The 26159-nt window shown below is 41.2% G+C and overlaps 1 protein-coding gene across 4 annotated transcripts; it reads left to right on the forward strand.

The window, feature by feature from the left end:
• The first annotated feature begins 1443 nt into the window (after nt 1-1443).
• rx1 (retinal homeobox gene 1) lies at nt 1444-24382 on the forward strand. 4 transcript variants are annotated; one of them, XM_061824501.1, is made up of 8 exons: nt 1444-2705; nt 6800-6835; nt 9235-9422; nt 10697-11015; nt 16995-17239; nt 18191-18297; nt 18413-18524; nt 20511-24382. In XM_061824501.1, exons 4-8 carry the CDS (start codon nt 10712-10714, stop codon nt 20961-20963), a joined length of 1221 nt encoding a protein of 406 aa, XP_061680485.1. In that variant the 5' UTR covers nt 1444-2705; nt 6800-6835; nt 9235-9422; nt 10697-10711; the 3' UTR covers nt 20964-24382. The 4 variants fall into 4 exon arrangements, with proteins under 4 accessions (XP_061680485.1, XP_061680484.1, XP_061680487.1 ...); XM_061824500.1 differs by lacking the exon at nt 6800-6835; XM_061824503.1 differs by lacking the exons at nt 6800-6835; nt 18191-18297; nt 18413-18524.
• Nucleotides 24383-26159: the final 1777 nt, after the last annotated feature.

Below are 26159 nucleotides of genomic sequence, written 5' to 3' on the forward strand. Positions count from 1 at the left end.
ACAGGGCACTTAACCACGCCTCCAGAAGTTACGTCACCCCACGTGTGCTAACCTCAGACAAACAATTAGCAAAAATGGCCGCGCAGGAAGAAAAGACGAGAGCGAAATTGTCCGATTTACCAGCTGATTTCTCACTCGCATTCTTAGCGAATAGTGAAATATCGTTGAAGAGCAGACAGCAGGGCTTCAAGTATTTCAGCGAGGGGTATTTCAATGGTATTTACATGCATATCGACGGAGAAACCATCGATATTAGCGCGAGATCTTTCCGGAGTGAGAGGAAGACCGAGAAGCCACATAATATAATATATTATAACCCAAAGACGAATTCGTCATTGACAGTTTCCTATTTTCGTGTTACATATCACACTTGTGTGCAGAATCTGTATATGTATCTGTATAGCCGTTTGTGATCCGCCGTATGAAGGAAAAGAAGAAGGCGAGGCTTGATTTACGAGTTGTTTCTCTCGTTTTCTTTGTGTAATGTCACGCGCTCCCCTCAATAATTATTCTTGAATTAGTGCCGAACCTACGTAAGTCCCGACCGAGTACGACAATCACTACTTTATAGTGTCCTCAAACATCCTTCCTTCAGTCTTGGTGTCTCGGTGCACGTCGAAGGCTTTTAGGACTCGCTAGTCCGGTTTAGCTTAGCTCACTAGCCGCCAACAAAGAGAAACGTTTGTGCAGTCAGGTCCTCGCAAAGTATCGCTCAACACAGATCAAGTGTGTCAATCATTCACACGTAGTTATGTTATGCAAGCGAAAAACTGCTAATTCATTTATATGAGATATGTATTGAAAATCAAATATCAGGCTTACCTTCGCGCAAACATATGTGTTTCGGTTGATTTTAGATGGATTTAGTTGATGATGCGGTCTTCCACAAAGTTTGATCCATCGAAGACATTTTTCGTACTGGGTCTTCGGTTTTGGAAAGGGTACGAATTGAACTCCACCAACTAGCCTTTCAGGATACCTGTCGTCACTATTACAAAGTCCGTGACTACACCTCTTAACCATATCTATTGTTAAGGAACCCAAATACGTGATAAAACTCAAACAAAAGCTACACTGGACCATGCGACTTTGTCAGAGGTAATGGCGGATGCCAACATTTATGCAGATCTCTGGCCTTTGATTGGTCAGCGACACGGATGACGCAATTTCTACGGAGGGGTCAATTATGTAAACACCACTATGATACCGGTTTAAAACCGGTTAATCGTTTTTTTGCTACAGCTGTTCGGTTAAAACCGGTTATGAAAGTAAGTGGTTTTTTGCGATGCCTATATTTTTATATATATATATATATATATATATATATATATATATATATAAAGAAAATAAAAGTGAAACATCTTTAAAAATTTATGAATTTTCTCTTTAGTCAGGCATCTAGGAAATAGAAATAATGTTGATATTTAGAAGTGAGTACAAACTGGAATGGTTTAGTCAGATTTCATGTCAAAAGGTTTTAAAAATAATTTTTATATTGCGCAAGGAGCGTTAAAAACATCACAACAAGGGCCTCCCTAACAGACTCATTATGATTGTGAAATCACATCAATGTTCAATTCCTGCATATTTTTGCATCATTACCGAATGATAGATAGCTTGTGAATTTAGATGTCAAGGACACAAGTTTTTTAAACTAATGATTAAGTTTCTGTAAAAAGGGGATTGGTGACAAAAGAATGCTTTTGCAGTATACAATTTGAAGTTTTGCTGCTGATTTAAGCAAGAATCATGGAAGTTGATGCACATGATTTACTATCACGGACTGCATAAAATAATGTTGCAGGCTGATTCTGGTCCCTGGACATTGAGTTTGACACCTGGAAATACTGTATAGTGCAAGTAAATATCTGGTTTGGTACTGGTGAGCTAATCATAGCTGGTACGTAGTAATGACCGCTATATCTGTCTGTTTAATTTACCTGAAATCAATCAAGGAAACCGAGTATGTAGATGTTCCCATTGTACAAAACGCCTTTGATACAGCAAAGTAATCTCGAATGAGGTTCATAGAAAGAACATCACACACAGGTTGCATTTTACTCACTTGTAGGTGGAACAAAATACAGACGATCGCAATCACTTTCTTACCCACTTGGCACCATCCACAATTATTACTGTGACATTTGTTGGGCCAAGTAAAGGCCGCGACTGCAAATGTTCTCTCTTTAACGTTATCTTTAGATTTGTTTGAGGTCACAGGAAATCTCTTTAGTGTCTTTAGAGTCATGGCTGATTTCTAGGACACTAAGCCGCCATCAGCGTCTTCAACTCGATGTCCTCCCCTCGTTTAAAGCAGCTGCTTTTATTCATGGTTACCAAACACACATCCATGTGCACTAACACACACACACACACCTCAGGCACACATAGTCGGGGTGTCATTATCTTTTGTATTGTCGCATATGGACCTCGTGAAAATATAAATTACTGTTTATGTCGGTTTTCAAATCACTGCAGCAAAAACAATAATAAATATCATATAATTTCTAATACTCTAGGTCCAATGCTTGGCTCACCAGACTCCAATCCTGGTACCGTGGGTTCAGTCCCCACTAAGTGAAGACGTTAGAGTGACTGGTTGTTTGTTTCAGGGTCAAGGGTGAGCTGGAGTCCGTCAAGAAAGGAGGGTTGTCCCCTTGACTGGTCGCCAGTCACTCATCAGCTCATTCATGAAACGGAAAAAGGTAAGAACAATTGATGGATGGATGGATGGATGGATGGATATTACATAATATGTAATGGATTGTGATCAGTTTTTTGGACCCATAGACCCAAGGTAGGAAAACTTTAACATTGAAGGGCAATATTTAATTTGGAAAACAGATAGTTGGGCAATGTCATTCTTAGATGAGGAAAAACAAATAATGAAATCTATGTCAAATATTTAATTGAACATGACATTAATAATCAATCTTTTTTTAACTGTATAATAAAACTAATACTAAATTAGTGTGCCGTACAGTGGTGCGAAAAAGTATTGCCGCTCAATTTATTATATTTTTAGTTATAGTTACACCTAACAAATGTAAAGAAATAAACCAAAAACACTTCAAATTCAGCTTTAAATTTTTTTATTTACCAAGGGTAACAAATCTCCAAAGCTCCTTGTGAGAAAAACTATTTGCCCTCGTTGTTTAATCATGAATTAACAGTAGCTAATCACATTTTTGGGAAAGCTGAGTTCCTTTTCACTGACTACACCCAAGTCTCCAGACTTGCTCAATCAAAAAATTGCCTAAATAAAACCTGTTTGAAAAAAAAAAAATCATGTTGGCCAAAAGCTGCAAAAAAATAAAGCCACGATCCAAAGAAATTCAAGAAGAGAAGAGAAATAAAGTAGTTGACGTTAGTCAGTATGAAAAGCATTACAAAGCCATTTCTTAAGCCAACCATGGTGAGAGTCATTATCTTCACGTGGAGAACGCATGGACCAGTGGTGAACCTTTGCAGGAATGGCCAGCCTACAAAAATGACTCCAAAAACACCGCGATAACTCATTCTGATTCTGACAAAGGGCAGGACAACTGGACAGGACAGGACTTGCTTGCCTCAGTTAAGATTAGTTGTCGTACCAGGGCTGACAAATTCCTCGTGTGTTTTTACGTACTTGGCCATTAAACCTGATTCTTATTCTGATTCTTGGGGCTGCTTCAGTACTTCAGGACCTTGATGACATGCTGAGATCAATGAAAACATAAATTGTGCTCTTGACTAGAAAATCCTGAAGAGAATCTTCAGCCATCAGTTTGTGATTTCTAGCAGAAACGCACTTTGGTTCTGCAGAAAGATTTTGGATTGAAGATTGAAATGCTGTGGGATGACCTTAAAGGTCAAGTGTCATCCCTATAAACATTCTAAAATAGATATTGTAATGAAAAATAAATATAACATTATTCCCTTCAATGTCTATACGAAAAAATAAATATGAGCGGAGAGCGCGTCATCTATGCGCAAAGTTACGGAAGTGTCATTCGACGACATCCAAGTGGTCGCCATATTGGCCACATCTCCTGTCTGTGACGTCACCCCAGACATTCGCCACTGAAAACACACGGTGGAGCCTACTATGGGAGACGAACACGCCCCTTCTAACACGGAAGCTCTTTTGGAAGAAGAGAACATCACACAACCAAGTGAAGTTATTGGGGCAATTTTACCCTATTGTTTCGAGCCATATTCAGATCATATGCAATGAGGGCCAAACCGCCTCCCCATCCGATCCACTTCCACGGCATGGATGAACCATCGCCTTGTCAGCCGGGGTGACTCATTTTCACCGTCAAGGTGGCTTATCATGACGCCAAGCTGGGCCGCTTTACGGCTTTGTTGTCACTCGCAGCTGAGTGCACCATAAACAATTATCACTGCCGCCATCAGCGGCGGCTATGAACAACCCTGTCGGCGATGGCGCACTCAGCCGCGTGCGATGACAACACCGTAAAGCGGCCCAGCTCAGCGTCGTGATAAGCCATCTCGGCGCCAAAGATGAGTTACCCTAGCCGAAGCCGTGACTGGTGGACGCGGCACCACAGCCGTGACCGGCAGATGCGGCGCCGAAGCCAGCGAAGGCGGAAGCCGTCCGACGTGCACATCGACACATTTAGCACCCCTGTCATACGTACACAGAACTTTTGTTACATTATGATAGACCGATTACGTGGTCCGCCCCAAACTATTTTTTTTTTTTTAGTAGCTGTATACAAACCAACCGGTCATTTGAAACACACGAAGCTCTCGTCCTTTGCACTCGTGCAATCCATTTTTCACGACGAACCGGGTCACTTGCAAACTTATGAAGGGTAAATCCATCCTCCCGAGTGTTCAAGCAATGTCCACCAATGCAATGAGCCAACATTTTGGCTAACACAAAGGAATAACGAGCTACCTTCCAGGAGGTAAAACTAATGGAAACAAACGAGTCCACTTGAGGGCGGTCCCTTCCTGCTTCTTCTCGAAAACAAATCCCTCGAGAGGATTTTCATGGCGGGAGTTACAAAAAGCCATATACGTCAAAATCATGTTCTGTGATGAAAAAATGCATGGGTCCATGTCGGCTGCTTTTTTCCATTAATAACACACTAAAAATCATGCATTTCATGACAGTGGCTCAAAAAAAAGTTTATGCTCAAAAACCCATCCATTATGCACTTTATCCCTAAATAGGAGTCCTGTACTAGGATGTGTTTGAATACCAACACTGGTTGACAGAATCAGTAGTGAGACAGTTAGTGAGGCGAACCCTGTATATTGTCTTTTCTTTCTCTACCTCACATTATCTAGAGTTTAGGTTTGTTATATCTGTCTATCTATATTTGTTATCCATCCACTAGGCACAGTGGTGCGCTCTGAGAAATCATGATCATTATGAAGTGAAGACGTTCGTTAAATATCGCACGTCACTGAACGGCTTACATAGAAAATGCAGTCCTCCAGATTGAACCCTGAAAATCTCTCAGGTCGGATGCTTTAAGATTACCGGCTCTTCTCCGGGGTTTAAACTAAATATGGCCAAGCTGCCCTGAGCCACCGTGCTGCCCAAATTGGGAAGCGTGGCAAGGAAGGAAACACAATTGGTACAATTCAGCTGGCCGGCTGACTCTGGACAATATTGTATTTCATGTAGACTTGTGAAATAATTGCCCGAGTAATGCTCAACAGTCCTTGGAGTGTTTCAAAGATATGCATGTTTGTTGTGAGCTAAGATTTGCAATTAAAGCATTTAAAGTAATTAAATGAGTCAAAGTAAAGAAAATATGTGTTTGGTAGATGATTTCTTTGGTGTAGCGACGCTTCTTGGCAATAAATCTTACACCATTGTAAAGGCTTTTCATGAGGCTTTTAAATGTTACCACATTTATATGGAACGTGCATTTGTGGGATGAGGAACAGATGTGCCGGCGCATGTGGGTTCCACCCGTGAATATTCTCTGCCAATGCTAACATTTTACTTCGCTGTTGCCGCTGACTCTTGTTTGGCGCGCTTGATGATTGAAATTAGATCGTGGTGTGGGATGCGGCATCCCATTTAACCAGCGTTTGTCGCAAGTGTTGACCACGAGCAGCGTGTTCAATGCGCTTTAAGTCAAGACTGCTTTTCTTGATATGGTCAGCGGTAAATCGAAGGAAGCCAATTCTGATGGCGACCAAACGTGACCACCAACACGGTTCACGCATGCGGTCCAGCCATTTCCATCAATGTTGAAACACAGACACAATTCTCATGTTTTTGGCTCGAGACGCCACCATAATGGATTTCAAAAGAAAACCAACTGCAGGTTTTCCGCTTTAATGTCAGCCCCACACAGTGCAGATGGACAATGACCCAAAGCATGCTGTGAAAGAACCAAATAGAGGAACTTTAGGCCATAGCCAAGTCAGTCAGCTGACTTGAAACATGCATTTGAAGGGAATTGTGGCAAAATCAAGCAGGAACTAAAGAGAGTTGCAGTAGATGCCTGGTAGAACATCACCGGGGATAGAGTCCAATTTTTGGTGATGTCATTGCTTTCCAGACTTCAGCCTGTAATGGACTGCAAAGGATTTGCAACCAAGTATTAAAAAGTGAGGGTTTGATTTATGATCGTTAGTCAGCCAATTATTTTTGGTCCCTTAAAAAGTGGGAAGCACAATAGAAACTGTTTTAATTTATACACCATTCATCTGGTTTCGCTCTCTCAAATTAAAAATGAAAGTAAGCAGTTCAATCTTCTTTTAATTTTCTTTCTTCTTTTCCCCTTATCTTTATATTTCTTATCTCTTTTTGTTTTTTCTTTACCAGGTCAAATACATTGGGGTTGCGTTTAGAGCCAAAAAGGTGGGAATTTTGTTTAATGAATTATATTTCAATTTCTTATGTCTGCTCTCAGCCTATATAACGGTTGGCTATATGGATGCATTTTTTTTCTGATACATTCTCTATTTTACTGTATGTAAAGATAATTATGGCAAATTAAAAAAAAATGTTCGATGGTGCATTCACTATATCAAGCATTATGTGATACTGTAGCTGGTTGTGTAGAGGACATTTTAATATCAAAAAACAAAAGGTATGTAGGGCTGCCATACATTTAATCTTAAAGGTCAAGTGTCATCTCTATAAACATTCTAAAATAGATATTGTAATGAAAAATAGATGTAACATTGTTCACTTCAATGTCTATAAGAAAAAATACATATGAGCGGAGAGCGCGTCATCCATGCGCAATGTTGCGGAAGTGTCATTCGACATCCAAGTGGTTACCATATTGGCTGCGTCTCCTCCCCGTGCCGTCACCCCGGACATTCGCCATTGGAAACACGCTGTGGCCCATACCATGGGACACGCCCTTTCAGACACGCTTTTCGAAGAAGAGAACATCTCAGAACCGAGTGAAGTGGCCGGGGCAATATTACCTTATCGTTTCGAGCCATATTTAGATGATATGCGCATCACGGCCAAACCACCTCCCCGCCCCATCCACCTCCCCGTGGCAGTGATAAAAACAGCAGAGGCCGTCCGTCAGCAGCTGATGCACGAAGCCTTCCGATGTGCACATCGACACATTTAACACCCCCGATTTACAGATAACGCCCCCCCCAACTGTTTTTTTCTTTTTTTTTTAGTAGCTGTATACAGTCATTTGGAACCCACAAAGCTCTCGTCCTTTGCACTTGTGCAATCCATTTTTCAGGACAAACCAGATCTTTTGGAAAAGTATGTAGAGCGAATTCATCCTCCCGAGTTTTCGAGCAATATCCAGCAATGCAACGAGCCGGCATTTTGGCTAAAACGAAGGAACAACGAGCTACCTTCCCGCAGGTAAAACTAATATAAAGAAACAAGTCCACTTGAGCGCGTTACTGCCTCCAATGTCACTTCTTGCTTCTTATCGAAAACAAATCCCTCGAGAGGATTTTCATGGCGGGAGATACAAAAAGCCATACACTTCTAAATTATATTTTGTGGTGAAAAAATAGATGGGTTCACACAAGCTGCCGTTTTTTCATTAATAACATACTAAAAACCTTCCATTTCATGACACTTCACCTTTAAAGTCAATAACGGTGTACACCAGGGTTGTCAAACTCATTTTTGTAGGAGGCCACATTGTAGTTACAGTTTCCCTCAGAGGGCCGTCATGACTGTAAAACCATAAAAATATTTAACCGCCTCATCATATTTACACATGGATTTTGTGAACTAGTTTTGGAACCAGAAATTAAGGGTCATGAGCTTTTCAACTATCGTTGATGCTTGGTTACACAAAAGTGCTTGTCAAAAATCAGGTCAAATAGTTCGCCGCAGAGTCCAAAGCAAACATGGTGAAGCAGCATTTAACTATTATGCTGCACACAAATGGAATAAGTTGCCAAGAGAGGTGAGGTCAGCCCCTAGTGTGAATGTTTTTAAATCGAGGTTGAAAACTTGTTTTTTCTCATGCTTTTTAGAATATATCCACTTTTTGATCATATTACTTGTATTGTATACAGTTTCATTTGTCTTTTTTTTAATATTTTGTTTGTCATTTTTATTGTTTTATCCCGTTTTAAATGTTTTATCTCTTTGTTTTCAAATGCCTTTAATCATGTAAAGCACATGGAGTTACTTTGTGTATGAAATGCGCTATACAAATACATTTGTTTTTCTTTGCAATATCTTATCATCATCATTTATGATATGACAATTTGAAATTTTGGTACATATTTTAACAAAAAATCATGGAAGTTGGTACACGTGATTTGCCTTCACGGGCCACATAAAACCATGCGGTGGGTCCGGATCAGGCCCCCAGGCCTTCAGTTTGACACCAGCTGTCCACGCCTTTATTTTCCTCACATCCTTGTTGTGTTTCGCTGTTTAAGATCTGGGTGGCCCACCATGTAAGCGAGCTATATAGATGCTAACAATTGCCAACAAAGGCGGCGTCCCTGCAAATCACTCGTGTTCCAACTTTCAAGTGTTCTAATGTCAAAGGTTCCTCTCCCTTGCCGATCCACACGATGCACTGAGGGAAAATCTTCAGCGTATCCCAAAAGAAAGTTCTTGCGTTGGGCTTCATTAGGCGGGGCCTCCTCCCGTGGCCGCGAATGAAATTGACATTTAACACAATTAGTTGAGCAGAAAACAGCTGCCAATCACAGATTCCAATTAATAAAGGCTCCTCGTAATCCCCTTGTTTCACCTCCCCATCCCTCTCGCCTCCTCCCTCCTCTGGTTTACTCTCCTCTCTGCAGTGCACGCTGGCTGAACTCCACTCCCCAAAACTTTCTTCGCACAGCACCGCCTGCACTCTTTTGCGTGTTGTATGCGTCGACTTTTTCAAAAGGGATGCGAGGTGAGCACGGTCTGAGGGTCCCGGAGGAGTGAACGTGGACGAGGGGAGCGCCGGCGACTGAGCAAAACGTTGACTTGTAAGCAGCAGGTAGGCGGCCGCGGGCTTCATTTGTACTCTTGCTTCTTTTCACTCACGCAGGCCTCCAGAGTCCTACTCATCTTAGGTATGAGAAGGGAATAGCACTACAATGTCTACTTATTCAGTGTCCTTCCATTCTGATCACGTATTTAGTTGATTTTTTTTTTTTTTTTTTTACCAATTTTTGTTTGTGGTAAATTACCAGTATGAATAGGTGCAATATATTGTTTCATGTCTTTGCTTTTTTAAAAGCCTTCCTATCGATGTACTGTACTATATTGTACTGCAGGACCATTGGGATGAATATTTTATATCACTAAAATAATGAAAATTAATATTCACTTTCAAAATGTCTATTGAGCTTTTAAAAAGTATATTGATCAATGATATTAATGTAGAGTAAGCCAAAGTTTATTACACGTACAGAAAAGCTTTAGTATTATTTTGTTATGTTAAAATACAGTATTTTCAAAATTGTAGAAAAACAAGTTGAGAAAAGTTCAATGTAATCATGTAAACCAAAAGAGGGACTATCATGAAGCTCATTGGATTTATATTTCTTGGGGTGTTCATAATTTGTTTTAATACATAGAAGACTAAAAATGTTTTCAAAAGTTAGAACAGGAATGTCAAATAACACATTGTTATAGATAGGTTGATATACACAGTAGTTTGTATTCTACAATCAAAAAATGGTGTAAGAATTTGTAAGTATCAATAACAAAGTGAAGGAAACACTAACGATGTTTATTACACGTGAACATTTTGGGGGTAATTAATAGTTTGTATAGGAATATGAAATTGTTTAGTAAAATTTCTTTTTTGAAAAAGTATATCAAGTATGTCAAATATTAATAAAATATTTATGGACTGTAGAGTAATTAATGAACCATATCTACAGTATTAAAAAAAAGTTATGTAATTGCTTTACAGAGACAAAGTTATCTGAATGGCCTTAAGTCCAATTTAAGTCCCTGGGTGGATATTTGGGAAACAGTCCCCAGTCTGTCATGATACCACAGTATATGTTTGTAATTCTTGGTTCGTTGGGGTGATTTCAAGCTTTATGAATACTTAAGCGGGCAGAGTTGTGCTTGCAATAGGTCCAGTTTATAATCTGAGGTTTGAGTCCTCATCCCCAAACTTTGAGACTTGCGGATCGCCACAGTGCCCAGCTAAGCGGGTTTAGACGCGCGTCAGGCTTCCTCCGAGGTAACGAGGTGATCTCTGACCTCCGATTTGGGCAGCGCCGCTCAATTAGGCCTCCTCCCCTCTGGCTGCAGGAGCCACACGCCTGGATGCATTTATCACTGGATACCATGAGCATGGTGGACGACAGCTGCCTCTCGCCCAGCAACTTCCACGACTTGGCCAAAGGGGGAGGCATCACGGTGGGGGGCCACGTTCACAGCATCGACGTCATTCTGGGATTCAGCAAAGAGCAGGAATCCCTGCTTGGCCCCGCCGGCATCCCGGGGCCGCAGAAGGTGGCCGTCGAGGGCGCGGCGGAGTCCGGGAAGCAGCACGAGTCCCACCCGTCCTACAGCGGCCACCTCGGACCTCTTCAAGACGATAGCTCAGAGCAGCAGCGCCAGTATCAGGGTGAGTGACTCTTGGCAAAGTTGCTGAAAGACAGAAATTCACTCACTCATTTGTGTAGCCGCCTCTTGAACGGACAGATTTCACCACCTGTAGGAGGTGTTCTTGAATTCACAAAACAAATTTGGTTGTCCCAAGAACTTTCAACACTCTTGAGAACATGGAATAACAACATTAATCAACTTTCTCGGTTGTGATATGGTGATACACGTCTGGAGGGAATTTCCTTATGGCAGTGATGTTGTCAGTGGTGTAGGTGGTGACCATATCGAACACATGTAAGGTTTATTGTGACGTGGGAGGAGGCTTCTGTTGCTTTTCCTGGTCAAAGTATTCCGTGATGAAATCGCTGCATTTGTTTTGAGTAACCCTGTACTGTTAATCGAGACCTTTAGCGCATCAGTGTGGGACTAATATTAACCGTTGTGCACAGAAAGAATGTGAGTCCTTTAAAATGTCTGTCTACGTGTGTAACTGCACTATTTGTGTTCGGACCACTGCTTAAAGGCTCATTATAAACCTTTTTGTCACCAATGTCAAACATGTGTTTTGGGATAATAGGTTAGGAAAGGCCTTTCCTTTCCACTGTAAAATTCTGGCAAATAAATTTCAAATGCAAAGTTTCTATAGATTACATTTGAACAAAAATAATGTTCAAAATACAAAATAGTGTTCCATTGTGTTAAGTTAGATACACAGTAAATGCAACAATAGCTAAAAGATGGCGCAAAACAGAAGCTTGTCAAGTCAAGTGAAAATATATCCGCATTATCAAAAAGAAATTAATAGAATTATTGTTTTAGGGTGACTTTGTAATTATATGCACTTTGAACCTTTGAGTTTCTTTGAAAAATCTTCTCCCATTGCCATCAGTATTTGATTCAGTCTGCAATAAAATTTTCACATATTTGCGTTAGAAATGCAGTCCTTAACAAAACAAACATTGTTTTATTAAATATCCTCCATGTGAAATTAAAAAAAAAAAAAGTTTACTGCCGTGGCAACTCCTAACGGGACAAGCCAAAAGGAGAAGAAGAAGAAGAAGAAGAAGAAGAAGACTGTTGTAGATTTAGTTATGTTGATTAAACCAAAGGGTAATTTAAATTTCACTGATTAAACCTAAAAACAAACGAAAAAAAAAGTCATCTTCAATTCATGTTAGCAGTGGTGACATCGGACCGGATTTCAAATCAACATGTTTCGTGCCTCTGCCATGTTTAATGTGTTGTATTAAGTGAGATTGGGAGATAAATCGCAGAACAAGATGGTGCAGGGCGTTTATGCCCCCCAGCCCCCAAAAGCCAATCCCATCTCCTTGTGGAATTGCCCCCTAATCTTCTCTTCGACTGTGTTCCAGATTAGAATGCGCGGACGTTCATTCTGTTGTGGCCGTCATGTTATGCGGACGTTTAATCTCAAGATATCTTCACGTATGACAGCCGGTCGTTGACTTTGGCGCACAGACACGACAAATATTCATTTTCACGAATTTGGGAATAATGCATGAAGAATGATTATCAGCATTCTCATTCAGCCTTTAACCACACGTGTGTTTGGAAAAACAACATTTTCAGTAGTTTGATTTTCATAATTCAATCTACCACCCCAAAGCAGAAAATTCCCAATGAACAAGTCTGTATTCCTTGTTAGAAAACACTTTGTCTCCATGATACTGGCCCACTCCAGTCCTATGGGTGGCGCTAATGTAATTACAAAATGGGTGCCCACCCTACCGTACTGTAATTTACACCTTGGTCAGCGTATTTATCCAGATATACACTCATAATTGTTTTTTTTTAATAAATTTACTTGCGAGACAAAAGTCAAAAGTAACTGAGTATTTGTATGCCCCTTTAAAGGCAGGTCTGGTCTGTTAAGTGCTACGGAGATCAACATGAGGGCAAACGGTCGACCATCTATTAACATTTGTCACTATAGTGTTCAGATATGGCGTCATATGAGGCTCCTGACAGGTGTGCTAAGCATGCCCTTTTGAATATTGTGTTCTTTTCGTTTAATAATCTGATTGAAATAGTACCCACAGCTTTTCCCATCCTCCCTCTATCCATCTAAACCTCTAAACTAGATTTCAGATACATGTAACAAAGTGGAATTGTTATGCAGTACATTGAAAAAAAATGTGTGACAAACCAATTTGTATGCTTTAGATTTCAGCAAAATGTAACAAAACAATTTTTATGCAGTAGGCTCTGGACAAGTAACAAAACAACAAAGACAAATAAATATGAAGTCTCAGTGGATATATAATACAGTTCTCTTGTAGTTTTGGTAGGTAAAGCTCTTATTCACATGTGAGTAAAATAGCCCTAATTCTATAAACATCATGCGATTTTATAAAAAAAGATTTCTTCTCACGGACCCCATGCAAATACACCAAAGACCAGTGGGGTTCCAAGGACCCCTGATTGAAAAACATTGTTGTAATCTATCTCTGCTGAATTAAAAGTAGAATTAAAATCACCTCTCACTGGGGAACACAATTTTTGTTGATTTAGCTCTGACATCTGTTTTTAACACATTTTTGGGTGCAGAATCCAAAAGTGATCTTTGTTTGTCTATATCACATTACATTTTTTGAACAAAAGTGAGAACAAAGGACATACATAGTTATGTAAATAAAACACCAAGATGAAATACAGTAGTTAAAAGTTTTGAAAAATTAAAATTACAGCCCCACATGGAATCTGATTTGTGAGTAAAGGTTTCCACCTGACATTTAACCAAATGAATTCACCAAGAAACAAATACAAATGTTTTTCTTAAAAAAATGCACAAAATAAAGTCATGTCTCCTGCGGATATATCTCATCACATCTCATTGTGAAACCATTTTGTCTTTGGTAATTAAGTTTTCCAAACGATGTCACCCAAAATTACACATTCCAAATGGAGATGCCCTACAGAAAAATACATATTTTAAAAATAGTCAATGAGGCCATTTGCGATGGCTGTCCACCCACAGCAATGACATCAGTGCTTGGTACACAGTATGTAAATAACTGTCCAGGGAAGTCAGGCCACTATCCCTTGGATGAGCAACTTTTCCCAAGTTGGGTGTCACTCACCCCGCCCCACAAGTCCTTGTATCCCCTCCCTCGTGCGCTGGCCGGTAAACAGTGGGCACCCTTCAGACCGGTGGCTGTGATGGGCCGACAAGCACAAGAGCTGGTTGCTGAACCACACCCGACCTCGGGCCTTTGTCCCGGCCTGGCCTTTGTCATGGCTGCTTAATGAGGGCTCGATAAAGCAAGCTCCGCATCCAGCATTGTTGCCACCCGCGCCCCAGCTCGCCACTTGAAAAAGCACCACAACCCCTCCTTTATGTGCCACCGGTGTGTCTCATTCACACAAAACAAGCTGGCTGCTACATGGCCCACTCGTTTGCTTTTTCCAAACAATGATGTCATACAGGCTCCCAAGTGGAACGCTCGAAATGAATGCGATCAATTAACGGTTCATTTCTGACTAGTGAAAAAAAAATATTTGACTTGTAAGGCAGTGCTTCGTAACCTCTTTGTGCTCCCTCGTTATATCGCAGTTCACCTGCTGAAGATTCAGTGCTTGATGAATTTTTTTTTCACATTTATATTGCGCATAACTCCCCATATTGTGGGGGTTTCATTTTGTATCCTGGGTAAAACACAATAAAAGGAATAAAAATATACATCATGTAGAGTATTACTCTGCATTACATTAAAATCTGTTTAGGAGTATGAGCGTGTTTATGGGAGTATGGGAAGATTAATAAGAGTCTGGGGAGGTTCACAGCTTTCAAATATTTATAATTCAAAAACATCTTAAAATACTTCACAGATTTCACATACTGTGGTGTTGGTCTGGAACCTAACCCTGATATAAATGAGGGTTAGAGTGCACATGAGAAAAATTCCACGGCACACCACCACACAAAAATGTTACAAAAGTATTTTCAGTATACTGACATCATGATGAGCTTGAAATGTATTTATTTATTTACAAATCTGGGACTGTTTAGTAGTTTTTGTTGTCATCATGTTGTAGTACGTGAATAATATCGTTTTAGTCGTTTTGCGAATTAAGTGAAAATGGATCATTTCTCACAACCCAGCTTATGATCGGTCACGACACTAATGTGTCGGCCACCATGGTTGGGCATAAGTCATAAGGGATTGTGAAAAGCAATTTATTTAAAAAAAGATAAGAAAACTAACAAAGCACCAAGAAGAGTGAAGCTCTCAAATGAGGTTAAACGATTAACAAACGGGAAAAGGGTGAGGGAGCTACTTCTTTGTTCATGAAAAACGATATCGCACTTTCATTTTGCACATCATGGATGGTGATATTGACGCCATAGTGACCAAAATGAGAAACAAAACAACTATTTGCATCTTGATCCGAATCCTAACGAAACTTTGATGAATTCTCGCTTGGCCCATGAAAGGTTTCTCTTAGTCACTGCACGAAGAGAAGGAGCAAATAAGACTATACCATTTTCTTTGTGCGGCGGGGGCAAAGTCCCATAGTTTTTGTATGCTCTGATTCCTCATTTAAATACCATTTGTCCCAAAATAGCGGCCCATTCAACTGCCGATAGGGGAGCTGCATCTTTTGTGATATTTTCTTTGAATGTTACTGCAGGAAAAAAAAACATTTAAATCAACTCACAGATGTTTCAGAGTTGGGGTAACCCGAAAACTGTAAATCAATTTAGAATAAATAGTTACTCAAAAGATAACTATATTTAATAGCATCTCGTTGTTTTTACCAGCTTCATTTAGAATTCTAAAAAGGGACATACTCTAAATAGTATTTTAATCTATTAGAAATGTACTCTCATCGTGAATGATACCACAATAATCATGAAAGTATTTCTGGTCCGACATACTGTATAATCATTCTCCTTCCTATTCTTCTTCTCCTACCGCAGCGTTTCATTTCATCAGTTTTACTTCAGGAGAAGATAAAGAGTGGAAACAAGTTTAACAAATCCGATTAGGAGTGTTTACGAGCCTCATTGAGGTTGAGAGGATTGATGGCTTCACTCATCTACAGTAGCTTAATGATGCATGTGCTGCGTGTCTGGAATGTTCACGGAACATTCTTCACTTCTACTTGATATTCACTTTTGGAGCTCAGTGTTACTTTTTCTTTAGGGAAACCTGCGCAAACTAATGAGATCAAACGCGACAGTTGCATCCCAAATACTCGACAGACCTCCACTAGTATTACGTATGCCTGAATTTTGAATGTGAGATTCACACATTTAGTGATAAGTGGGCACGAAAAAAATTCTATTTTTTTTTTTTCTCCCCAATTCTGTTTACTGCATTCATAGATTTGCACCTGCATGCGGATCTTATGGTATTGCTTAGTTTTGATTGACACTCTCAGATGAGTATTATTGCAGAATATGTTAATTATTGTAGATGTTTGGAGTACAATTGTACTGATTTGAGCCGCGAATTGATCAATACACTTCTGAGGACCTCCACTTCTGTGACTCTTCTAGTTTCTCTGCATCTCTGTTGCAAGTTACTAATAGAACTCTAGTATAAACTCATAAGTAACTTATACGGTATTTGAAGTCAAACAGTAGCCATTGATGCAATGCATGAAATCATGATCCGTAAACCGTTTATTTCTTTAATTTCTGTGTTTATGTTATGAAAGTATGCTTTACAAAGTACAATAGCGAAGTGCTATTTTTCTTCACAAATGTTTTTGCTGCTGTACTTTTTTTTTTGGGGGGGGGGTTGGGCAGGCTGGAACGGATTAATAGCTTTCCCATTCATTTCAATGGAGAAAGATGATTTGAGATTCGAGATTGGCAATTGAACGAATTAAACCTGTAAATGAAGTCGCCATTGTATTGTAACATTAATACCACTTCAACTGTGCCAATTAAATCCTTTTTTCCCGATGCATCCTTCATATGTACATGTACAAATATGATTGAAATAATTATTCTCGTGTGTTTGCGCAGATGCTGACCTGTTTAGCAACAAGTGTGAGGAGGAACTGAGGAAGAGCATCGAGAGTGACGAAGGCAAGTCACCCGAGCCGTGCAAGGACGACCAGCCCAAGAAGAAGCACCGGCGCAACCGTACGACCTTCACCACCTACCAGCTGCACGAGCTGGAGCGTGCCTTCGAGAAGTCCCACTACCCTGACGTGTACAGCAGAGAGGAGCTCGCCATGAAGGTCAACCTCCCCGAAGTCCGAGTTCAGGTAGGGAAGGGGTCCTCAAATCAAACTTAGTCAGGTTGGCTGCAAAGCAATTTCTCCATGCATAACATGCATTATGATTCAGTCATAACTCATTACTTATTGTCAAATACAGTAAAAATATGTGCGTACTCCCTTTTTCCACAGTGCTTGTAATCATTTAGGGTCACATTTTAATGGCAGGGCACATACATAAATAGTTTTTCAAAAATTTGTCATTGGGATTTCCTGGATTTTTTTTTTTTTTTTTACTTCACTCAACTTTATAAGGGGGACAACTTGCACAATTGGTGGAGAACACAAGTTTATTACTAGGAATCAAAAAAGGTCTAAATAAGAACTGATCCGAGCTCTGAGTTAGTGAAATACCATTTTACAATCCCAGCTGCAGGCTAACGTGCGGTGCGCCTCGCTTGCCAAGTCAAGCGATTGCATCAGATCATTACGCGGGTGGCAGCCAGCATCTGTGTTTCCAAACAGAAGAAGCCCAAAGACTTTGCGCTGTCTCCAGTCAGTCACTATGATCCTATCACATCAAGACATCCCATCATGCCCAGTCAGCAGAGCGCTTGCCAGATTACTTCTGTCCACGGTTTTGCCTAAACAAGTAATACAAGGACGGTTGCCTACGATTTAATTATGCAACATCAATAGTTCCTAAGCCTGTTCCTCACAGTGATCTGAGGTCCAATTTTTGCGGAATAATTATAAGAATTAGCCATTCATACAGTGAATCCAGAAAGAATTCAGTGCTTCACTTTTTCCAAATGGTCTTATCCCAAAATGGATTCAATAAAAAAGAAAATCTACAAAATGTAATCAATCACAACCCTAAGTGATAATGGGAAAACCTCTCGGACACTTTTGCAAATATATTAAGGATATCACAAATACTCTCAGCCTTTACCATGAAGCTGATCATGTCCACTGATCTTCCGTGTGATTTTTCTCCAGCTTACAATGAGTTCACCTGCTTTCAATGCAGTTTTTTTGGAGACGCTTTGGAAAGTGGTCCTTTTTCCACTGACGGTGCATGTCCGAGAAAAAAACTCAGTGTCTAAGTAAGTGTCATGATCCTGCCGCTCCAGCCCGGGAAAGCGGGTGCCCGCGCGGTCGCGCTAATTGGGAGGCACACACCTGCGCCTCATGTGGGCTGATTATCCCCTGTATATGTAGGACCCTGATGACGACAGGTCCTCCGTTGAGGTTCATGCCCCGTTCCAGCACTCTCGTATCCCTTATCGTCAACCCGTGTGTACCGACCTTCGCCTGTTCTCCGACCGACCCCGTAAGCCTGACTCCTTTGATACTCCTGCCTGCTTTGATCGTTCTCCTGTGTACCGACTCCTGCCTGCCCGCTGACCTGCTCTCTACGGCCGACGTGCCAACTACCGCTGCTGCACATGACTGCCTGCCCGATACCCGACCTACTAATAATCAACGTTTTTCCCAAATTACACCTGCGCCTCCCGACTCTTGCATTTCGGTCCTACCTCCGTTCCGATAGGTTGTGACAGTAATTGTCTGTAGGCATCATATTCGATGAGACTTGATGATGTTGCTTCCACAGCTGCATCAACAAAGTATGAGCCATAGGCTCCCCTAATGTCACTTCCATTTTTGGGGGTAATAATTATCAGTGTTGTGGAACGATGGACCAGCTGTAGAGTGTTGGCCTCACAGTTCTGAGGTCCAGGGTTCGATTCCGGCCCTGCCTGTGGGGAGTTTGCATGTTCTCCCCGTGCCTGCGTGGGTTTTCTCTGGGCACTCCGGTTTCCTCCCGCATCCCAAACATGCAACATTAACTGGACACTCTAAATTGCCCCTAGGTATGATTGCGAGTGCGGTTGTTTGTCTCAATGTGCCTTGCGATTGGCAGGCAACCAGGTAAGGGTGTACCCCGCCTCCTGCCCGATGATAGCTGGGAAAGGTTCCAGTACTTCCCGCAACTCTTGTGAGGATAAGCTAAGAAAATGGATGGATGGATAATTATCATTGTCATGTTTGAATTACTGTATTGTAATGAGTGTGGAGCATTTTAGGGGAAAAATATGTATATATCATTCTCATTTACTGTTTTTCATTTCACTGTTTGAGTTTTATAGCTTAAAAGTGTTTCTTTTGTAAATAATTAAACAAAAGACCATGTGGCTACTTCACATCCAAATTGGGTTTAAAATGGCATTGCAGCAACAGTACACCATTGCAAATTGTTATAAAGAGGAATTTTTACGCACTAGTATTAAGTATTCATCGTACAAGCATGTTGCCGTTGCAACAGCATGAGTGTAACGCATTTTTGTTTTCCGCATTTCTGTACTACAGCATTAACGTGATCATTTCAATTTGTCGCCAATGCCTGGATTAGCATTAAATTTCATTTTTTGCACTTTTACTGTGAGCTTTTGACATTGCAATGTATGTGAAACGTTAAAAAGTACATTGTCATGTGAATATTTCAATTGTTTTGTGGAAAAGACTGGAATTCTTAGATTGGAAGGCTAAATGCAGCTCAGTTGTCACATTGTGCATGATAAAGTTGAAACAACGGACAAGAAAAGGAGACTTCCACTTTTGCTCCCGCTATGCATCTCCTCTTATTTTTTTATTCTTTGGTACGCTGGCCTTCAGTGAGGATTTGCACTTAATCCTAAAGTCCCGGCTATGTCCCCCCCACCCCACCCCACCCAAAATAAATAAATAAATAAATAAATAAATAAATAACATCTGAACCATTCATGTTCCATACTGCTTATCCTCACTAGGCCGGGTGTGCTGGAGCCTATCCCAGCTGACTTTGGATGAGCAGGAGGGTACACCATAGACTGGTCACCAGTTAAGCATAGGGTACGAATAAAGAAACAACCATCCGCACTCCCATTTACACCTATGGGCAGTTTAGAGATTTCAATCAACCCACCATGCATTTTTTGGTGGGATGTGGGAGGAAACCGGAGTACCCGGGGAAAACCCAGGCAGGCATGGGGGGAGCATGCAAACTCCATGCAGGCAGGGAGGGCTGGATTTGAACCCGGTCCTCAGAACTGTGAGACAGGTATGCTAATCAGTGCGGCCCTAACATGAGGTCGTGGATCAAAATCCGGCCCTTCCTGTGTGGTATCCACAGTGCTGTCCTTCTGAAACAGAACATCCACAGCACATACAAAGTGAAATTTGAAATTCCAACCTCCACACACACGTACTGGAAAGGATTCTATGAAGTGAAGAGAATAGCCCTTTGGGAATAAATGAATATAATGCCTTTAATCTCCAGGTGTGGTTTCAGAACCGAAGAGCGAAATGGAGGCGGCAGGAGAAAATGGACGCCGGCACCATGAAGCTCCACGACCCGCCGATGCTGTCCTTCAACCGCCCGGCACCGGTCCACAGCGCCATGGGCCCCATGAGCAACTCCCTCCCCTTGGACCCGTGGCTGACCTCCCCGTTGTCCAGCGCCACGCCAGTCCACACCATCCCAGGGTTCATGGGCCCGGCTCAAGGCCTCCAGCCCAACTATCCCGGCCACGGCTTCCTCAACTCCGGCCCTCATCCGTCCATGGGTCAGGGAATGCAGAGCGTGGCGCCGCCCCCTTACCAGTGTTCGGCGCCGTACCCCGACAAGTTCCCGATGGAGGACATGGACCAGCGCAGTTCCAGTATCGCTGCACTGAGGATGAAAGCCAAGGAGCACATCCAGTCCATGGATAAAACCTGGCTGCCCATGTGATTAACAACAGGGGACCGATCGCTCCACCCAGCGCCAACATGGTTGCCTGATGCCGGTTACGACGTTACCCACAATGCAAAGGAAAAAAAGGATTCCAAACTGAGGATTTAGACACTTTCCTTTTACATTTTTATGATTCCTTTCTTTTTTATAAATCTCAAGGACATGATGTGTTTTGAAACTGCCCTTTTTGAACGTGCGGCAATTTTCCCGTTCCCATTTTCGGCTCTTTTGCTTTCCTTTATTTGTCAATTGTGTTGTTGTCTTTTTTTTTTTTCCTTTACAAATTGCTTTCTAATGCGCCAATCAGAATGGAAAGTACAAAAGCGTGTTAGAGCTACACTGATTGGATTGACTTTGTTGAACTATTTTGGACATTAACGTTTAAAAAAATAATAATTCCAAACAAAAAATAGACTATTCTGTCTAATCTTGTACATGATAACTTTGTTTTTGTTAAGTTACCAATGTATGCTTTTTATCTCCACAATACATATTTCCCCCCCTGCCCAAAAAGTGATGAACCTTTTCCTCTGCATCCAATGGGTTTATTTTTCTAAAATTTCAACTTTAGTCTCTTAAGATTCTTCGAGTATTTTGACATTTGACAAAACTTTTTAACTCCCCAAACAACCCAAGACTATGCCTTCGTTCTCATGAAATGATTCCCTTTTCTTCCTGGAAAGAAAATACTTTTGTTCTTATACCATTCCAACTTGGGTTTTCAAAAATTATGAATATGTCCTTCTTAGCACTACCTAACTCCCCCACAATTTTTTTTCCTACATTAGTTTTATTCCAAAATTGTCAACTACGTTTTCAATAGAATGCATCTGCTTCTCTAAAAATGACTTTTTTTTTTTTGCGTGAGGGATTATGACTTCCTGATTTTATTTTCAGATGATTTATTTCCTCTCCCAGCCTCTCCCCCCTCCAAAAACAAGTGCCCTTTTCTTGTTGCACTACAACTTCATCCCCCCCCCGAAAATATTTTTCTGATTAAAAAAATATCAGGAAATTCTATTCTCATACCATAACAATTAATTTTTCATGAAATTTTGAATGTCATTTTTTTTCTCATGAATGTATGACTTTCTTTTAAAAATATTTTTTAAATATTGGGTTGTTTTTTTTATATGTATATGAAATTCTAACTTTATCCTCATAGGAGTACAGCTTGGGTTTTTTTTTTGTTAAAAAAAAGTTAGTTTTTTTCCTGTGAAAAATGAACTTCATATTTTCTCATATCACTACATCAACTTTTTTTCCCACCATCATATCATTAAACTTTTTTTTTTCAGTGTGCACTGATACTCCGATTTCGGTCGATCGCTGGACAAGTTCCTTAAAAGTTTTTTTTTTCCCCTTACCCTTCTACAATTAAGGAGCAATTTGTCTTTTGGTCGTTTGGACGGTACTTTTGCGTAAAATAATTAGTCCTGTGGTGGGTACATTAGTAGAGCTGGTACCTTTAGCGGTAGATCTAGAGTTCTAGTGTACCCCTATTCCTCACATTGTGGGTGCATTTATGCCTGCAGCTCACTGATGACAAAAAATATAGATATGTAAAAATAATAATTGCGCAGAGGCTGGCAAATTGTGAGGTAAAACGGCACCTTCTAAGTGGGAATATACCAAAAAAAAATAATAATGATGCACAGTTGCGTTGTTGGTGTGCTGTCATGCTTTAATGAGAGAGGGATGGAATGTAGTAAATTTAAAAAAATGAAGAAGAGGCCTGCAAGAAAAAAAAGACACCAATAGGTGTTTTGCTTAATTTCTTGTGCTTGAGTGGCTGTTGGAGGAGAAAGGCTGTTGGCAGCACAGTTTTGGGGGGCTGCGTGTACGTGCGGGGCAGTGCTGGGTGATGCGTCACCCTACATAGTTCAGCCTTTGTTCAGCACAATTGATCCAAGTGTTTTCTCTTTGTCTGCACTCTAGTGAGGGGTGGGGTGGGGGCGGTCTCAGGCAGCACTAAATAGACCCTTGTAACCATTTGTGTTTCCTTCTCAATCAAAAGAGGGGACACATCGATTGGAGCTGCTATGATCATCAGTGACACTACATTGGTCTTTTCCATCCATCTGTCCGAGTTTGGCTCCAGTTATTGCAAAATCACAAAGTTCACGTTTGGAATACTGTTACTATCAATCAGTTGCTTTTTTTTTTTTTTTTTTTGCATTGTATGCTGTTTTCTTTTATTGCGGGTTATTGCTTCTTGCTGTCTGGACATCTGATTGGACCTCCCAAAATCAGGATTACCTTGCACAAGTAGAGCTTCCTCCATATGTGATTTGGAACCATGAATAAGCCAAAGGTTACGGACAAAACTGCACTACATGTCTATGTTTTTTGTTTTGTTTTGTTTTTCTAAAACCGAAAACAGGGTTTCTCTTTTTTTTTAATCCCCTGTGATGGTGATTTGTTTGTAGAACAATGTGTTATAGTCATAGCATCCCTTTCTTTCCTTTTATCTGGAACATGGAAGTGGGTACTCTGGAAAGACGTGAATCAAGATCTACTGGAAATAAATATAGTTTGATAGAACATGTGTCACTGCTCTTTCACTTTCATGTTGACCCGCGTGCCCATTCCCACCATTTTTTCCCCTTCCTTTTAGCCCAGTAAATCTGGCGCAATCCAAGATTACAAGAGAATAATCGTTATCATCTGACATCCATGCACAGAGACATTTTTCTTTCTTTTCCTTGTGCTTGTCACTTGTGCTCCAACTCCCTCTCTGTGTGTCTCCCCTCTTTCATTTCCCCCCTCCCCCCCAATCTTCCATAGTTGGCTGGCAGGGTGCCAGCCCGTTAGGAAGATGAGACTCCAATCAATCAGGGCTTCCCAGAGGGGGCGGGGGGAGGGGGGGTTCTCCGACCACAGGGCCCGGCTCTCTAATTGCCCCCAAGCGAGCGAGCGGGCCGAGCCGGCGCAACACATGTTAACGGCGGTAGCACTGCATCACTTTCTTGGACAGATGGACAGACATATGCACATACAGCAGGCGCGTGGATAAACAACAAAAGGGCACTGTTTACATGTTTCTCTTGAGCAAAGATATCAGCTGCTGTATCACACTTCACAGGGGGTTGTCGCTTTGATTAGCTGCAGCACTTAAAAAAAAATATCCTAACTATTGTGCAGGAAAGGTATTTTTACTCCTAAACTACTCCATTGACAGATGTTGTGTCATAATTTTTTGTAGATAGGATCTTGATTGTTTTACCTCCAAAAGCGAATTTCTGTCATCTTATTTAAACTCACACCGTTTTCAGTGTCAATGTGCATTTTGGGCCCTGGCCTTTGATGGGTGACTTAATCCACCTCTTAAAAACACCATGATCATTTATCAATTAAAGAAACCATCAATGCTATCCATTCGTCCACCCATATTCTGTGGGCTACAGGCCTGCGATCTTCGAGTGAGAGGCTTGGTACACTCTGGACTGGTCACCAACCAATCGCAGGGCACATAGAGAAAAACAATCATTCACACTCACAATCACACCTCCGGGCATTTTAGAGTCTTCACTTACTATCATGCACGTTTTGGGGATGTGGGAAGAAACAGGAGAGCCCGGAGAAAACCGACACAAGCACCCAGGAGAACATGCAAACTCCACACAGGTGGGGATTTGAACCCTGGTCCTCAGAATTGTGAGGCGATGCACTAACCAGTGAAGTACAGCTTTGTAGGTCAATTAAATGCGCGATCCTAAAATGGGCCTTTTTCAGCCGTGCCAAAAAAAGAGGGATAAACTTTTGCTGCAATGATGATGAAGAGCAAGGAGGGCACACAATATGAGAAAGTCAGAGTGGAACGAATTGAAAACGGAAACATGAAACAGAAGATTAGGCCGGAGAAAAGTGTGGGAGAAAGAGGGAGGGATGGAGGAGGTGTGGAGAGGAAGGTGGTGTTGCTGGGGTGGGGGGGACCTGCTCATTGGAATTAATGATGGAGAAAATCCCCCAATTAGAGCGTTTTCCTGTGTTGCAGGATGAGTTCAGCGCGGGGTCCTTTGACAGCCCCGGGGATTAGTACCCAGCCAAACCAGGGCCGGACCTGAACGGGCACTGACCAGCCGGACAACTTGGCACCGCTCGGTCGGGCCCCGCTCGGGGCCGTGGTCCCAGACAGGGGCTGGGGTAGGCATGCGTTGAGCCGCAGTTAGTGGCACAAAGAAGAGATCAACACGGTAAAGCTTCACATTTAGCCCTTACATACTGTTCGGGTCAAAGTGGACCTCTTTTGCCATTTGAAAAAAATACTGTAATTCTGACCCAAAATACACACAAATTCAAATGTTAAAAATGTCATTCTTTTGTTCGTGTGTTTCATGTATATTCAAAGTTTGTGTTCATTGAGGTTGTTCTGGGTTCAATTTCACCTATGTCCACTAACATGGATTTGATAAGTACCCATTGTGTGTTAAATCAAGGAAAAACGGTTCAACGGAAGTAACAGTTCAGGTCAAGATCCCTAAGGTATTGGTAGTGGTATTTGGTCACTCAGTCAACATGAAAACATTTTTATAAGTGGCTAAATATTTGCACATATAGTGTGCCACAACAATTGTCAAGTCTTAAAATGTGTTTCCTTCATTTTATACTTGGTGACTTAGACGTCTCACACACTGTTCTGTTAACCACAGTGTGTGTTGTGCATAAGTGCATCCGGATGGGCTATATTTACCCTAACACGTTCAACAAGTTATATAATTTTGAGTTGAAGAAAATGAAAAGTTGCTTATGTCTAATAATATTAGTTCATCTTGAAGCCATTGGTAAATTGGGGACCAAAGTTGCTGCGTAGCCCATTGATAAACTAATGCCCTAGGCTATAAAGTGCCAGTATTTACTCATATATTATATATCATAGCTATCAGCCTGGTCTGCTACACTCACCTGACTTTAGTGCAGGTACTGTGGTTTCAGTTCCTACTCAGTGACAATTGTGACATGTCGGCCAGGACTGATTGGCGACCAGTTCAGGCTGTAGGGCGCCTATCTCTCAAAGTTGGCTAGGATAGGTTCCAGCTCTGCCATGACCTTAGTGAGGATAAGTGGCTTGGCTCATGGATGGATGGATGCTAATTTTACAGGCTGTTACTACCTTAGAGAACCCAAGACATCCAAATCCTCTTTTAAAATTGTGACCCCATGGGTTCTCTACAGTTAAAATGTTAGGAACAG

This window comes from Syngnathoides biaculeatus, chromosome 7, assembly GCF_019802595.1.
Source record: "Syngnathoides biaculeatus isolate LvHL_M chromosome 7, ASM1980259v1, whole genome shotgun sequence".
Lineage (NCBI taxonomy): Eukaryota > Metazoa > Chordata > Actinopteri > Syngnathiformes > Syngnathidae > Syngnathoides > Syngnathoides biaculeatus.